Source organism: Chiroxiphia lanceolata, chromosome 5 (genome assembly GCF_009829145.1).
Source record: "Chiroxiphia lanceolata isolate bChiLan1 chromosome 5, bChiLan1.pri, whole genome shotgun sequence".
NCBI lineage: Eukaryota > Metazoa > Chordata > Aves > Passeriformes > Pipridae > Chiroxiphia > Chiroxiphia lanceolata.
The window spans coordinates 70,304,797-70,320,831 of record NC_045641.1 but is presented as its reverse complement, the minus strand read 5'-3'; the positions used below and the strand labels follow the sequence as shown (position 1 = coordinate 70,320,831).

Sequence of the window (16,035 nt, the reverse complement as noted above, 5' to 3'; positions counted from 1 at the left end):
CTCGCCGCTAGGATTTCTCCCTGTCTGTTTTGTGTTTACATACAGCCACAGAGTGCATGTATTTCCACTTCCAAAACACTGTCAGTTTTGGAAGGATTGTTTTGTCGGTTTGGAAGGTCAAGATTGTTTTCATATGGTAGGAGGCTGAGTTTAATGCAGCTTTTTACTTCCTACGAGAATTTGCCAGAGCTGTAGCTAAGACTGAAAATGCTTGTCCTGTAATCCCAATTTTGCACTTAGTTATTTAGTGGTCCTTCCTATTAGATTTGTATTAATGTGAAGCTTTACCAGAAGCTTGATATGGGGGAAATTTCAGCTGTTACCAGGTTGTTCCTTTGTTCAGGGATAAGGAGGGCAATGTTTAAGATTCTCATTTGAAATAGTACATCTGTGTGATTCCAAATCTCTTTTGAACAGCCATGAAACCAAAATTACTGAGGAAGTAACTGCACTTTGACTCAGAGAGTGGTATGGGTGGTGCCTGGAGTTGTGCCTGGCTCTATTCCAAAGGCAGTTTTGTTCTAGTATGTACCCAAGGGAAATTTGTTTCCTTAATTAGCTTTGTCAGTGCTTGCAGAAGGACTGGCATATGAGCAAGTGTATGTAGCAACTTCTGTTTTGCATGTCTTGTACAAGATTGTCAAGAATAATGCCCTTAAGTGTTTTAAAAAACCTCATAAGCTTGATTGTATCCATAAAGTTGTCCTTTACTGCTCAGGACATATGAGCACCTGATAAAATCCTCTCTGCAGCAGAGGACAACTCAATTTTCCTTTGCTCTTTGTAGACTTTAAATGGACCTAAGTAGAACTCTGAAAGTCATAGTTAAAATAACAATTTGATGTTACTAATTCTGCTGTCTGGTAGAAAGAAGAGCACAGCAAGGTGATTTTTTATTTGGTTGTATCACAGCTAATTCATGGAAAACTTAAAATTCACAGGCTCCTACAGCTCTGTCTGAAGAGTTCAAGCCTCCCTTATGTACATTCTCTAAATGTTTCAATACAGGCAGGATAAAAGGTGATTGTCTCCTGAGCACCAGGACAGCCAAATGTCTCTGCTAACAACAGGTGATGCCTACTGCCCAAGAACAATGTTGGGAATGATTCATTGTGTTCCCTAACCACATCCAACAGTTCCCATCAGAAGCTGAATGTCAAGGATACTCGTTTTCCAGTAGTATCTGGCTGTAGAACACCTTGCCAGCTGGCCTTGGAAATCTGCAACCTTGGTTTTCAATGGTACTTCCTCTCCTTGCTAAGAAACCTGTCAGGAAAACTAGGAACTTTTGTAATCCTGTAAGTGCCCAATCAAGCTTCTAGAATCAAAGGCAATACAAAATTCAGACTAACACTTGTGATTTGTACTGATGGTTTATATGTTACAGGACAGCCTGTGTAATGCACTGGACTGGATCAAAGGCAGCCTGGATGCTATTTTGAGCTCTTTCTCATCTTGGAAGTTTCTCTCTGGTTTTGTGCTTCTCCCTCTGAGCTGTTTGTGTTTAAAGGTGACAGTATTTCTCTGTAATTAATGTAGAATACCTGGAGCACTGGGATCTTAACTCCAGTGGGAGTCTCAGTGATGTATAATATAGCACGTGTTTTTATGAAGTAAATGACACATCTCTATTTTCCTGCTGAAATTTAAAACCTGTGAAGAGTTAGAGATTAACAGACTTTCAGGTTAAAACACCTCTACAGGACAATAATAAATCCATCCTTAGCAATGGTCACTTGCTAACATATCATGTACATTACAATACAAATTAATGACTAAGGTGTGCATCCCTCTGCACATACCTGTGTGAATGGAATACTGGTGATGCTTAGTTTCACTGGTGCTCTTGAGGAGATTAATCTTTCTTTTACCTCCCATATAAACATTCCAAAGAGTGGACACTTTTACCCTGTTTTCAGGCATAGCATTGCTAAGTAAAGGATAAAGGGATGGTTGCCTAAAAAGGGATGTGCTGTCTGGACAAACCATCTTCTTGCTTTCCCTCATACCTGAAATGTATGTATTTATTTTCTTGTGACTCTCTTAGTCTGTAATAAAAGAGCTCTGCTATTGTGTTTCATATAACCCTTTTCCTGCCTATTTTTTCCCTATATGACAACAAACCAAGAAGGTTCTCCAGAACATGATCTTACTTCAGTCATTCTATCCTGGCCCAAAAGCATTTGCGCATAAATTTTCACTTTGCCTCATTTTCTTTTTCTGGTGAGTTCTGAAGTCCTAGTTACATTATATGACTCTACAGAACACTATAGTGAGGGTAAGTATTAAAGGAACATCAAGGTGCTGTTAAATGCACTATACAGTCACTAATCTGGAGATGAAAAAACCATAGAATGACTGTGACTTGATGCAGTCAGCACAGCTCATCAATTATCAGATAAAAGGCACTTTTCTAAGAGTAAAGGGAGGTGAAAAAACACCTTTTTGAAAGAAGATACTGTACTACCTCTGACTTATTTCTGTCAAAACTAATGCCTCCTTGCAGAGGTTTGTGTTTCTGGCATGTTAGTGTATCTTTTCTAGGGAAAAGATATATGTGCTAGTCTTTGCATTTGTAGGAATGTGTAAGAATAGCAGGTTTTCACTTTTTTTCAGGAGTTGATTTCCTTTTTTTTTTTCTTTTTTAATTTTAACAGTAGTGTCCATCCCTTAGGACTAGCTTTTCTTCTTTTTTTTTTTTTCTTGTGTCAAGCTGCTATGGAGGGTCATTCATAGGATGGAAGAGTCAGACAAGCTGGCAGAGGCCAAGCACCATTGAGTTTGCAGTCTGCAAGCTGTCAGCAGATGCTCAGGTGGCTTACATTTTAGATGTAAGTTGGTTTTAAAGTGTGTTTTCCTTAGTTAAATGATTTTAAAAATTATGAGGAGAAAAATAATTTAAAAAGCACTTTCATTGCAAATTGGTGTGACAGTGCTGGCTGAAGTGTGTTGGGGGAGAATTGTATGACAAAACACGCTTGTCACAGTACTGAGTGAGATGAGAAATACCACAACTTGACATGGAGCATGTGATTAATCAGTTTATTTAATGTATTTGATCAGATTTGTGATCTGTGAATGTGATAGAGGTCAAAACATGAGCTTTGCAAAGCTCTAATTTCTTGGTGAAGACTTTATAAATGGAGTTAAGCCTGCTTGTATCATTAACAGAAGAGTGGTTTGCTGAGCCATGACCTTTTCCTTCAGAATTTGAGACAGAATTTGAAGTAGAGCACTGTACAAAGAAAATCCTGAGCCACACAGTCTGCAGCTCCTGGTCTAAAAAGGAGCCTATTGATGATCTCAGTGTAAGATGTGGAGAAAGGATACAAAGCACATCCCAGGCATCTACAGTTGGAGGAACCGAGTTCCTCCTCTGATACACCTGTGCCTTTGTTTCCTAATGAAAGGAGTCACCCCTGAGACTTTTACATTTTGGGGTCAGGTCTATGAAGATTATCCTAAGATGATGATAAACATTCTTTATTTACAATGTCACCACATTCATCCTTTGATAAAATATAGAGTATTTTGGTTGCTTCCTCCTAGCTCCTTTCCTTTTGGTGTCAAAAAACTAGAAAAGAATACCTGTCAACTGTAACTCAGAAGAGCCCTTGGGGTCTCATCATTCTTAGCTGAAATTTTTTGTGATATTTAGACTAGATTCAGCCGCATTATGAATTAGGAAAGTACAATTTGATGATAAAAGGCTGTTCAAATTTAAAGTACATTATGCAGTGGTCACACCTATAGAGTTTTTATCACTTTATACATAAGCATAGGACTGCCCTTAAAAACAAGTCATACCTAATTCTAAGTTTTCTAGCTGAAATAGAAGAATTTTATGTTATTTCAACTGATTAAATAACACTACTCTTCTAAAATGTTCTTATCCTGTGTCAGTCTCTCTTCTGTTACATACAAATTAGCATATGATGTCAATAAAATACTATAAAAAGAGGTTTTTAAACTCCAGTTTTCTAAGTTCCATTGCTGATCAATTTGGACTAAAATATAATTTTAGAGAGGTCTTTTCTTCTGAAATCTGCTCAGCTGTAACTAGGTATTCATGTGGCCTTACAACCTCATCAGTTTAGTTCTTTGAACACTGCATTAATCTTACTAATTAAATAATATTCTGACACATAGATGTGCTAATAGGTACAGCTGCAGCAAACCTGCTCTCTTAAGTTAGGGAATGTGTTACACTGTTTGTTAGACATCACTTGGCATCAGATTATGAACCAAAACATGCTTGAACACCTCTGAGCACACAGTGGGAGCTATGAATGTGTACTTCTTAGCTAAAGAGGCAGGGGAATTGTGTTTCGTCTGACAAGAATTAAATTATAACTGAAATATTATGAAAAAAATATCATTGCTTCTGTAAAAGAAATAAAGTGGTATATAGGATGCATTTTTAAAAGCCTATTTGTTCCATAAAAAGGATGCTGACAAGTGTTTTACAAATTACTTTTGACAGTAGTATATTTTATGAATTGTCTTGACATTTTTGTTCTTCTCCTTACGGGCTTATATTGACCTCTCCTGCTGCTGCAGCGCCCTGTCGTGAGAGCAACAGTGCAACAGCACAGGCAGAGGAGAGAAGAGCAAAGAACAACAGGAATCAACCAGACTCCCAAAGCTGACACTTCCCAAGCAGGTGCCTCATTTTCCGAAGTAGAATTCCTACCACTGTAGCCTTTGGTTTCATTCAGGTGTTGTTTGCTGCTGTTCAGACGAGGAGGAGTGGGCATGTGGGATACTCCATCGGCAGACCCGGATGTCAAAGTTGGGTGCTCGGTCTCCTTGTCTGAGCTGGTGGCTTGCCTGGTGCTTACTGAAGTTGTGCTTGTCCTCTTAGCAAATTGGTCATCTGTTGGAAAAGTTTCTGCCCTGGAATAAGTAGTAACTTTGTTTTTTTGGACCATGAGGCTTGTGCTGGAGGTGTAAGTGTTTAATGTCAAGCCATGGCTCGTGGTAGAGGCTGGAGCTTGGAGCAGAGGAGAACTTGATGTGGCATTGTGCTGTTGGCATCTTTCCCCCTCGGTGGTCTTTGTGCTATTCTGCCTTTCGTATTCACTCAGTGAGGAGTGAATATTTGGCTCTTTGGATGTCAGTTTTTCAAAAATAAGAAGATCTGGATCAATCCCTACGAAATCATAACAATGTTAGTTTTGTGTGATAAGAGCTTGTCTGCACACCCACAAAAGGACTACATGGAGACAGTGGCAGGTCAGGGAGCCCAAATAATACCCATCGGCACCTTTTGGACTGGAGGCTGTGGGACACCTCAAGGGATGCGAGGGAAGTGCATTTTGGGATTGCACAAGACTTATTATGGGATGCTTGAGGAAGGAACCAAAGGTGAGGAAAGGGTGGGATCTAGGTTACTGGGGGTAGGGAAATCCCAGAAAGCTCTGTGTGTGTGTGTGTGTGTGTGCGTGTGTGTGTGATAGTCTGCACCAGCAACTGGAGGGAAGCTGCACCCCTGGGGCTCAAACATCAGGTGACAGCAACTGGGGAGACTGGGGTCCAGACTGGGCAGACTGAGCATCTCAGCCCAGCTGCTGGGTAGGTTTGCATTTTATATATGTGTATATATATATATTCACTAATAGATCTCCATCCTGTGAGCTAGAAAAAGCAGGATGAGGCTTTTGGTGCTACCTGTGGTTGTGTGCCTGCTTCATGTGTTTGACTGTGTAACCCGTGTGCTCTTTGTGCATATGCCTAATGAGAATAAATTTTCAGCCTTGCTACTGCTTGGATCCGGGGACATGGAGCAGTGGCAACCTCCACACTCAGTCTCTCAGACCTGGTAGGTATTTGCCCAAATATTGGGCAAACAGTATTGATAAGTTACTCAGAGCATGAATCTTGAGAGCAGGCTGTATCTTTAAGGTTTTTTCTCACTGAGTGGAGAAAGGGGGGAAGTATTTTCAGCTGGAGGTACATAGTGAAGAAGGAAAAAAGTCTTAAGCATTTTTACTTCAGAAGCATGTTACTTCAGAACATCTTCTAGCACAGCAGTTGACTTGGTATAATTTTAACATTTTCTCTAGTTGCTGTGTTTTCAGCCTTTATAAATGAAGTGCCTAATTACCTGTTGTGATGTTGTACAAAATGACATTGATTCCAGCCTTCAGGATGCAGTTTTCCAATGCTGGGCAAGACATGTGCAGGCAATTCCTATTCTCGTGGATGGCTCCATGGTAGAACACTGCTAGGTTGCAGGAAACTACAATCCATGAAGAATAAAATTGAGCTTCTCAGAAGAATGACCATTGCATTTTGCACATTATTATGTTATTTAACATCAGAGGATCATTAATACTGGGCAGCTCTGGCCAGATCCTATGGGAAGAGAGAACCAAATACTGTGGGTCTCTCATTATCATGCAAACTAATTGAGCATACAGTCAAAAAAGTAGAACTACTTATAATTATATTCTTTTTTTACATCTGGACCAGAATAGCCACCTGTGTTCTAAATGTGTCTCTGATTAAATAATAACTGATTTAAAGTGTATCGTTGAAATGCCCTCCACTGTCTATTTTAGTTAAGATTGTAACAAATTTTTTCTTGACTATGTCAGAATATAAAAAGGAGATTCCAAGTTACCATTAATTATCTCTGTAAGGTATCCAGTACCTTGTTCTATGAGAAAAAGTTTGTTGTCCAAATAGGAAGAACATTGCTGAAATGCAGTAAATTTTTATTTCCTCACATTATTTAAGACAGAATTTGATTCTTCCCAGGAATGCTGATGGCAGTTATGTCACTGTCAGATTGTCAAGGTCATATTTTTGCTCATAATTCAAAATTTCATCAAAATTTATATTGACTTTTTTAGTAACTGGTTCCCCGCTTTCATCCTCCATATCCAAAACACTCTTCAAGTCTTGTGAGTTTTGAAAATTTAGGTACCACAGACATGCACTTCCTGTATTCTCCTAAAATATACTCCTATAGCATACCAGTGCAGTGTGATACAAAGTACAGTATTGGGCTTAAAATAAACAATGATTTTTCTTGTTTTTTTCCTGAGTTTACAAGGCTAGGGAAAAAGGGTTGCCAGCTCAATAACTGCTATCATTTATTGCTATAACTTTATTGTTCATATTAATGTTATACTTGGTTTGCACCACAAACATGGTGTGAACACAGAATAAGAGAGTGCTTTCTCCAAGGAAATTAATATTCTTGTATTTCAGAGGAAAATTGTGTGTTCCCTCCTCTTTCTGATGCCATACTCCATGAAAAAAAGTGCTGTTGGAATCACTGTCACTGGTTGTTCTCTACAAGAGTAGATGGTGATAAATACTGAAGAGTCATTCTTTTAATGTTGGCATTGTCTATAAGCTTTGTAACACAGACCTAAAATTTCAGAGCAGACCCTAAGATTTTCACATGTTTCTAGTGTGGTGTTCCAGAAAACTCATTATCAATTTCCTTTCTATGGGACTGAAAATGGGAGAACAGTTACAAAGTGTCTCTGCTTTCCTACCTCAAAAAAATACATAGATCCTCTCCCCCATTTCTTCTTCAAATAAAGGAATGTTTATATAAACATTACCCAAAATGTGTTTCTTGTATGCCGTGATGTAAATTTTAACCTGTGCCACGATCTTGACAATAAACACTCACCATTCTTCAGAAGGCAGCAGGTTCTGCTGCACTGTTGGGGTGAGACTTCTGCATAAACCTTCAGCATGCGGGCTCCCCTCCTCTGTGATTCCTGCAGGTCAAGCAGAAGGCCTGGGAAGCGTCGGATCCAGCAGTTCTTGTAAAAGATGGTGGGTGAGCAGAGTGAGTGGGACTCCACAGCCAAACCCAGCACCAACAGCACTTCTGCTACTGCCACCAGCAGAACCATTGCCTTGGGGTGAGGGGCTCAGTCACTGTGCACTGTGCCCCATGGATGCACTGAAGGCTGAACCAGCACTGGAAGAGACAATCTCTGGAGTGGTGAGGATGCTGTCAATTCTGCCAGGAATGTGAGCCAGGGGATGTTTTTTTGCCAAACAATTCCCATGGTGCTGTTTGGACAGCTGCTGGAAGAAAACAACCATTTTATGAGCTACATAGGATTATAGTAGTATACAACAATAGTAACTATTGTTGTCCTCTAACTTAATTATTTGGAGACAGTTTTTAAGAGACAAAAGGCACAGGTTGTTTTTTGTCATTCAGAAAACTTGTTTCTTTGGACAAGAGTGTGTGTCTCTTGTCCTTCTGAGACCAAACCAGCCTTAACATTTGGTGAAAAATGGTGAACAGCATATTGTTTCACCTCGCTTTATTCAGGCACACTATTACACTCAACACAGGAGAAACAGCTCAGTTTAGTTTCTGAACACTTTTTGAATTACCTGGTGGCTGCAAATATACTTTCCTTCTTTATTAACAAACTGAACTGTCTCATTCTGTCTGCCAGCCATAGGTAGAAATTTGTTCCCTTTCCCTACTCTGTTTTGATGGCAAGCACAATACAGTTTTATTTACAAAGATCTCGGACTAGATGAATATGACTGGAGAAGGTTGTAACCTACATTCAAGTTATTAGAGAGCATCCAGAGGAGGGTTATGAAGATGGTGAAGGGCCTTGAGGGGAAGCAGCTGAGGACACTTGGTTTGTTCAGCCTGGAGGAGACTGAAGGGAGACTTATGGCCACCTGCAGCTTCCTCACGAGGGACAGTGGAGGGGCAGGCACTGACCTCTGCTCTCTGGTGACCAGCGACAGGACTCCAGGGAACAGCTGGAGCTGCGAGGAGGCTTAGGTTGGATTTTGGGAAAAGCTTCTTCCCCCAGAGGGCAGTTGGGCACTGAACAAGCTCCCAGGGCAGCGGGCACAGCTCCAAGCCTGATAAAACTCAAGGAGTGTTTGGACAACACTCTCAGGCCCATGGTGGGATTGCTGGGGTGTCTGTGCAGGGCCAAGAGCTGGATTTCAATGAACCTTGTAGGTCCCTTCCAGCTCAGGATATTCTATGATTCTGTGATCTCCAGACCCAACAGGTAATCAAAGTTCTCCCCTAATAAGTTTAAGAATATTCAGCAATCTATATGGAGTTTTCTGCTTATGTTTAAGCTTGGAAAATGCCTGCCAGAAAGAAAACATCGTTGACATAGAGGGAGGCAATTTTTCAAGCACCTGGTCTGAAACCTGAAACTCCCACATGTTTTGTTTCTTAATAGGACCAAGTCTGACCCCTGATTCCCACATCTGCATGCCTTTCACACAGAAAGGCCTTAAATTATTACAATACATGAATTGATTTAAACTCACTGGACTGCATAGTGAGGTTGAGAAAATTAGGTAGAAATACAGTTGTTTGCAATAAAAACTCCGCGTTGAATATATAAAATATAAATCCTTCAAGATTAGAATCAAGGAATTTCCTTAGTTCTACATAAAGTATAGATTAGTTACATGGAGTGGGGGAAACCTCAAATTCATTTTAATTTTTTAGTCATTGTAGCTGATGTTTTGCAAAACAAGGCCCCCAGTTTGGAAATGAACCGACACGTAAACAATTGTGTTCCTTTCAGAGCTCCTTGAAAGGTAATAAAGCCCACAGCAGGATTACTCCTGTTGATCCAATAGCAAGGCCAAGGCATTATTTTATTCATCGGAATTATAATTAGGAGGATTCCAAATAAATGTCTGTTGTGGGGAATAAAAGAATTAAATTATAAGAAAGGGGGTAAGTGGGTAATCCTTTAAGCCTCTGTCCTGAAAACTAGCTCTTGGTACTTGTGTTGTTTTATTTAGTTCTGGTAGTTTGATGTGCTTCATTTTCATTTTCACCTCTGTGAAAATCACAAATTAAAACCTTAAATGCATTTTAATAGACCTGTTAGCTTGCATTCAGTGGACTGCACAGGGAAATTTTTAAACATTTCTCTACAATTGCTACAAGCACTATTGACAATGTATTTTCCTAAAAGGTTTGTTCCTACTTTCCTAGTAATCCAAAGCATCACTTGATATGAGATAAACTCAGAATTTTGAAAGATATGCCTGTATTTTGGCAATACATTTAGTAGGAATTTTAGATCTATTTTCTTCTATAAGACTCACATGCAAAATTCCTGATTGCTTTCCTCGCTCCTACACTTCCCATGTCTGCAAGAACAGAAATCCAGGAGACTCCGCAAAACTTGGGGAAGCATTTAACAAGGAGATTAAACTGATACAGAGTAAGTATTTATATTGGACAAAGCTGAATATGCCTTTAGTCCATTTAAATAAATATATTTACTTGCATGAGCAAAACATTAGATGTAATAGGTAGCTTTAAAGGTGTATGTATTTTTATGTATATGTATTTTTACTTAAAAGATTATGCTGTCTCAGTTCCTTTGGGTTTCTACGTTTGATGCCTTGCAAAGTGTATGTGTAGATGACAAGCATGTTTACATCTTCCTTTTCAGGAGAAGTAATTTAAAACTTAAAGACTAGTGCTGTGACCTACTTCAGTTGCTGGACCTGGAATACCACACCAGTTCTGTGATTTTAGTGGCGCTTTGTCCAGACATCAAGATAAAGTGCAGGACTGGATGTGAACATGCCTGAGCACATAAGCATCTGCCAGATCATCCAGTAAGTCTTCCTCTGGCATCATGTTTTGTATAAAGTAAAAAAATCCACAACTACCTGTTACTTCCATTGAGGCAGCCACCAAACACAGTAAGGGATCGTATTCAATGTGCGTAATATTTAATTATGTATTTGCAAAAGTAAGCTTGGGTAACCAATCCTATTGTGTACAGATCTATGTGTTTTCAATGTATATTTAAAAATCTCTCTTTTATTTTTTTTTTGTTTTCAGAGTTTGCGGTAGACATATTGCTGCTCTTAATGCCTTCATATGTTCTGCTCTGTACTTGAACTAAGCAGCTTTTTTTCCCTTCCATTACTTGTTATTCTCTTTTCTTTCTCTGTTTCTGAACAAATTTTAAGAGCAAGAGTAGCTGCAGGGAAACTTTCTATTTAATGAAATATAAAGAGATTGAAACAAATAAGTAAACATATGGCTGCTTTAGGCAATTTCCTTTAAAAACTGAAAAGTTCTGTCTATTAAATTTTAGAATCTTCTGCCTTGCTTCCCCATAATTTTACTTTGACTTTTCTACAAAAAATGCATATATATATATATAAATTAATGCTGAAATTTTAATTCACAAACATTTTGCAAGAAGGAAGTATCTGAGTCTTACCTGCAAACCAGTGACCGACTGTTCCATGTGCTCTGCAAAGAGGGATCAAGGGACTTTTGCTGTTAGTAAGGAGTCTCCGGCCAGTTTCAGACCAGCACTTTGTGTTATTTAGTAATTCTTTTCACCCATCTGCTCAAATTTCTTCCTGGAAAACAAAAAGGCAGTTGCCTGTTTTCTGTGAGAACATGGATGTTTTTGCAGACCTTTCAGTAAAAGAGATATAGACGAACCTGCCACACAGGAAAAAAATTATCTTTTTAATTATTCCTCTTAGAGACAGCACCTGAAGTTTCCCACCTGGGCTGGCAGTGTGAATGGCACAATCCAAGAGCTGCCAAGCACAAAGGATTCATCATCAGGCATTAACTCTTTTTTTGCCAGACTGGACCTACCTGTGCAAAGCACTTCTCTGCTACAGCTACAGGCAAACATGTTGGGTTGAAGTGAGACTGAAGCCTGCAGTTCCCCAGGTGAGGTAAGAACCTGCAAAAGTCCTCCTTTGAACATCAGTAAGCAAATTTAATCAAATGTGCAGCACAATTCCATGGGACATCAGCATGAAGTCAGTGAAGTTCTCTGCCTGCGTTGTGCTCCACGTAAATAAACTGAATTGCGGGCCTATGTTGAAATCATCTTTATCTCATTTTTCTGAGATATGTACATGTGCTTTCCCTTTATTACAGCAATTGTAAGGTCGAAATTTTACGTAAGCTAAATATTTTGATAATGCCAGAATATGTCTCTGTAACTCTATTACAGTAGAAAAGTTACAAAATACTAATGTAAGGGATCATAAAATAATGAAACATAAATACTTTGAAAAAAAAAATCCAAGCAAATCTTTCTGACATTATTCAAATAATGTGCTTGCTTGCCTTCTCCTTTAAAATTTTCCTTGAAATCGAAATATTCTTGCAAAATGTCAAAAGTCCAACAAAACAGCATTTTTTAAGAGAACTGTTTTGTCAAAAACAGCTATTAGTGGTCAGGTTTTGGTTTGGAGCAACATATCACATTTTTAATGAATCTGACCTTCTCCAAGGTTTGCGACAGTTGGCTCCAAGATTCTGGTTTCAGTCCTGTCCCAGCAACATGGTAAATAGAGGTAAAATATTACAGTTTCTGTTCCTGGGACTTTGTGCAAACTATTTTTTAAACCCTTGTTTCCAAGGGGCTGCCAGGCCCTGAGATTGTCTTGGAGCTTGTCTTCAGACTAATTCTGGTAAAACCTCTGTACAAAGGCTGGAATCTGTGTGTTCAAACAAAGAGCAACAGAAGTCTTAGCCAGATCAGATTTATACAAGTATAAATCTACTGGCATACATACAAGCTTGAGCCAAGGTTTATGACAAAAGGCACAATGTTTAGCAAACACTAATGAACGAATGCTGATTTATGGCAGAACTTGAAACTAGGCAAAGAGGATGGAGTTTCAATATTGTGATGCATTTTATACAGCTGGATACTTAGTGAAAGTCTTCCATGTGGATTACCATTCATTTTACCTAGTTATTATGTACTAAAACTCAGCTCTACCTGTCTGCACCAGGATTAAAGAGTATCTGCTGTTTTAAAAGCACCCAGTTTAGTCTCCTCTAGCTACACAAGAAATTCCTGGCTGTGGATGCACAATGCATTTGTGCAGAGCAAACATCCCTGACAGGGAGTACAGCAGCAGGCAGAGCACTCCAGCAGCCTGACCCCCGTTCAGTTTTTGTCAGGGAACATTTATTTCACCGGAGAGAGTTTCAAGGAAATTCCTTACTGGGTCTTAGGAATAAAAAATGGAACAGATTGAAGGCCCTTGTAACAATTTACACACTTACACCTCCTTTCTGCTGTCTGGTGTCTGAACCTCCTCATGATCCTCACAGAATGCCCACGAGCACACAGATTATTGGAACTGCCTTTCCGCTGCCCAGAGAGAGCTCAGCAGCACACACTTTAGTGTTATAACTAATCACTCAGATTTCACTAAAGCAGGGATAAGTACTTGATAGTAAATAATCTGTATTCAAAAAAAGAATAACACTCCAAATATTTTTTCCGTAGTGTTGCAGCATACCTTTGTTGCAAGGAACAAGTTAAATAGTAAATTAAAAGCAGAAAAAAATTAAACAGAAAATATTAGGAAATAAAGCACTATTAGAAATAGGAGTGCCTTTTTTTTTTTTTTTTTGAGTAGCATTGCTAATGGCATTGGATAAGAAGTGCTTTGTTTGGCTGCGAATCTGAAAAAAGAAATTACCTTTATTTAGCAAGTCATCCTTCACAAATGATAGAAATTTCAGTTGAAGTAAAATTATGCTCCAGTCAGTTCCTCTCAGAAATGCCAAGATCCTTTAAAACACTTGTATTTTTTAATGCTGAAATACTGCAGGATATTTCCTATGTTCCATAGATGCTTACTTTGTATCCCATGACAAGGAAAATACTAAACAATGGCAGCAGTGGCAAATCCTTTCCAAAAGAATAATTCCTCTCTTGAGTAATTCCACTATTACTCAATTCAGAGTTCCCTGGCAGTGCAATACAATTCCCTGGCGTCTCAGAGGAAAGAATGGGGCACTTTATATTTTACATTAGATAGCATGTATATTTTAAATAACCCCTGATTCTGTTCCATTTCACACTTTAGACTAATAAGGCTGAAAGGAATTCAATTTTCTCACTGTTTTTTTTCACCCTATGTGGTTCTATCCTTAGAGCATTTAGGTTGGTGTTACTCTCAAGTGTTATCCGGTGTATCTGCATTAAATCAAGAGGTCTGCCTAAAACAAGCACAAAAACACTTCCCTTAGGCACTGTAGTGATGCTTAAGGGTTTGGTTCTCTTCTGCTGCACATTTTTTGTGTCATCTTGGGTTAAACCCCCAGAGAAATTCAGGATATGTTTCATGTATATATAAACCAGGTTTCCTGACAAGAAAAGCATTTGTCATTCTGACTCCCGATCACTGGTACTTTGGTTATCCCTCCACCCTCCCTTTGCTGTGTCTTCTGACCTTGCCTGTCTGGAGACCCAGCTTATTACACAAAGTCATTGAGTGTCACAGAGGAAAAACAAGTGGCCATGGTTTTCTAAGTAAATCTAAGCACTGTAAAATACTTGAAGTGAATCCAAAGTGTAAGCAGGCCTCAGCCCTAGCACAGAGAGCAGGCTCACACCAGCCCCATAGGCATTCCTTGCCAGTCAGGAAGCATGGTAGTGGATCAAGGGTTGGACTTGATGATCTCAGAGGTCCTTTCCAACCCATCTGATTCTATGATTCTATGAGCTGAGTTCCACACAAAACAGAATTAGTGCCACTTCTGTCTACTTATCTCTGGCTTTACTGTTCCTACCTCTGAAGCCGTAGCTCCTCCTGGCTCTCTGTGTTCCCTTTCTTTTGCTATGTTGGAAAAGTCAGAGGGCTACAGAAAGGTATGCCCAGGAAGGGAAAGGCTTAGATTTTCTGTATCACGGTTGAATGGTCTCATACAATGTAGTTGCTGTATAAAAGAGCTTCTTCCATTTCCAAGTCTTTCTAAAAGAAAAGAGTGATCTCTTTTCAGCCTTGGAAATAATTCGGCATTAATTACAGGAAAATAGTTCAGACACCAGGCACAGGAAAAAAATTGTCCAGACTGTGAATCCCAAGCAGAAATAGCCATCTCAACTCTAGAGCAAGAGAGCCCTGACTGAGACTCTCTGGTGTCTTCCTGGTCTGTTTGTTGGCATTTAAGAACCCTTTTCCTTGAGATAAATTTTTCTCTCAGGTACTGTAAAGAAACCAAAACTACCTAAAACAGCTTGAAGATTTTGCCCCAGGAGCTTTGGCTCTAAAAGATAGGTATTGAAAAGCTGAGGAAAGTTACTCTTGTCTTCCTCTCTGTGTAAATATCTTGTCCTTCAGGGTATGTTTTATCACAAACTCATTTAACATCTACCACGATTGTTTTCATGTTGTTTCATGCTTCAGCATGTTCTTGAAGAATGATAGATGGTCTTTCATATTTGTTTCAAAAATCATTCAAATCTTTTATGGCTCTGAACTATAGATTTTGATTTTGTAGCTCTAGCACTAGAGTTCCAACTCTGAAAAATACACTTCTTACTCACTTAAGATCAACCAAGACGACTGCTGGTGAAACAACAAGACCTGTTCTTTGATTCCAGTATAACAGCATATATTATTGATCTTAGCATAAACCATAGCAGTGGACTGGAAGACAAATGAAATTATCTCTACAAAAGTGGAACAAAAGAGTAGTCCTTGCCCTGGTGCATTTGAAGTGTAAGTACCCTATAAGCACACCATACAGACTGACTGATTAGTGCAGTGAAAAACAAGGGAACTACCCTGTCAGCACACTCTGCCTTAACACAATTGCCCTGTCCTAAGCTTGGATAAAGCATAGATAGCTCTCAATAAGCCCAGTAAAAACAACTGAATAAGGAAACACATGTAGGTTTTTTCAAAAGTGGCCATTCAACAGAGAGCACTGCTGACCCCTCGGGCAAGTGAGAGCTCCTGGTGAAAGCTGTAGGAGTCTGTGCCCTCAAAAGTTTGCTGGCAGGAAGAAAATACGTATTAGTACGTGACAGAACTGATCCGGTCTATTAACAAATCTCATGGACTGTGAGGAAGAAGGACTCAAAACTCAGACAGAGTGGCAGGTGCAGGCACACGGGCAACAGGAAGACACACAAGGCAACAGAAAAAATATTCCATCTACCCAGGCTGCAGTGTCAACACTTTGAGGTCAAACTTACCATAACTGACTACATGGAAAAAACCACTCACCAATTAGGAGCTAACTTATGA

The 16,035-nt window shown here is 39.3% G+C and overlaps 1 protein-coding gene across 4 annotated transcripts; it reads right to left on the bottom strand.

Moving 5' to 3' along the window:
* Positions 1-4,321: 4,321 nt before the first annotated feature.
* On the bottom strand, positions 4,322-11,604 carry MANSC4 (MANSC domain containing 4). 4 transcript variants are annotated; one of them, XM_032687822.1, is made up of 5 exons: positions 11,229-11,604; positions 10,090-10,134; positions 7,652-8,055; positions 6,107-6,241; positions 4,322-5,152 (listed from the first exon to the last, which is right to left on the bottom strand). In XM_032687822.1, exons 3-5 carry the CDS (start codon positions 7,878-7,880, stop codon positions 4,464-4,466), a joined length of 1,053 nt encoding a protein of 350 aa, XP_032543713.1. In that variant the 5' UTR covers positions 7,881-8,055; positions 10,090-10,134; positions 11,229-11,604; the 3' UTR covers positions 4,322-4,463. The 4 variants fall into 4 exon arrangements, with proteins under 4 accessions (XP_032543713.1, XP_032543714.1, XP_032543712.1 ...); XM_032687823.1 differs by lacking the exon at positions 10,090-10,134; XM_032687821.1 differs by lacking the exon at positions 11,229-11,604 and having other exon boundaries at positions 10,090-10,220.
* Between the last annotated feature and the right edge of the window lie 4,431 nt (positions 11,605-16,035).

Bases quoted from the DNA above. Each gene is read 5' to 3' on its own strand.
- MANSC4 (XM_032687822.1), bottom strand. From the start codon at position 7,880: ATGGTTCTGCTGGTGGCAGTAGCAGAAGTGCTGTTGGTGCTGGGTTTG. The intron at 6,242-7,651 runs GTGAGTGTTTAT...CATGGATTGTAG, and splicing joins CTGCTGCCTTCTGAAGAATG to TTTCCTGCAACCTAGCAGTG. The intron at 5,153-6,106 runs GTAATTAGGCAC...ATGATTTCGTAG, and splicing joins TTTGTACAACATCACAACAG to GGATTGATCCAGATCTTCTT.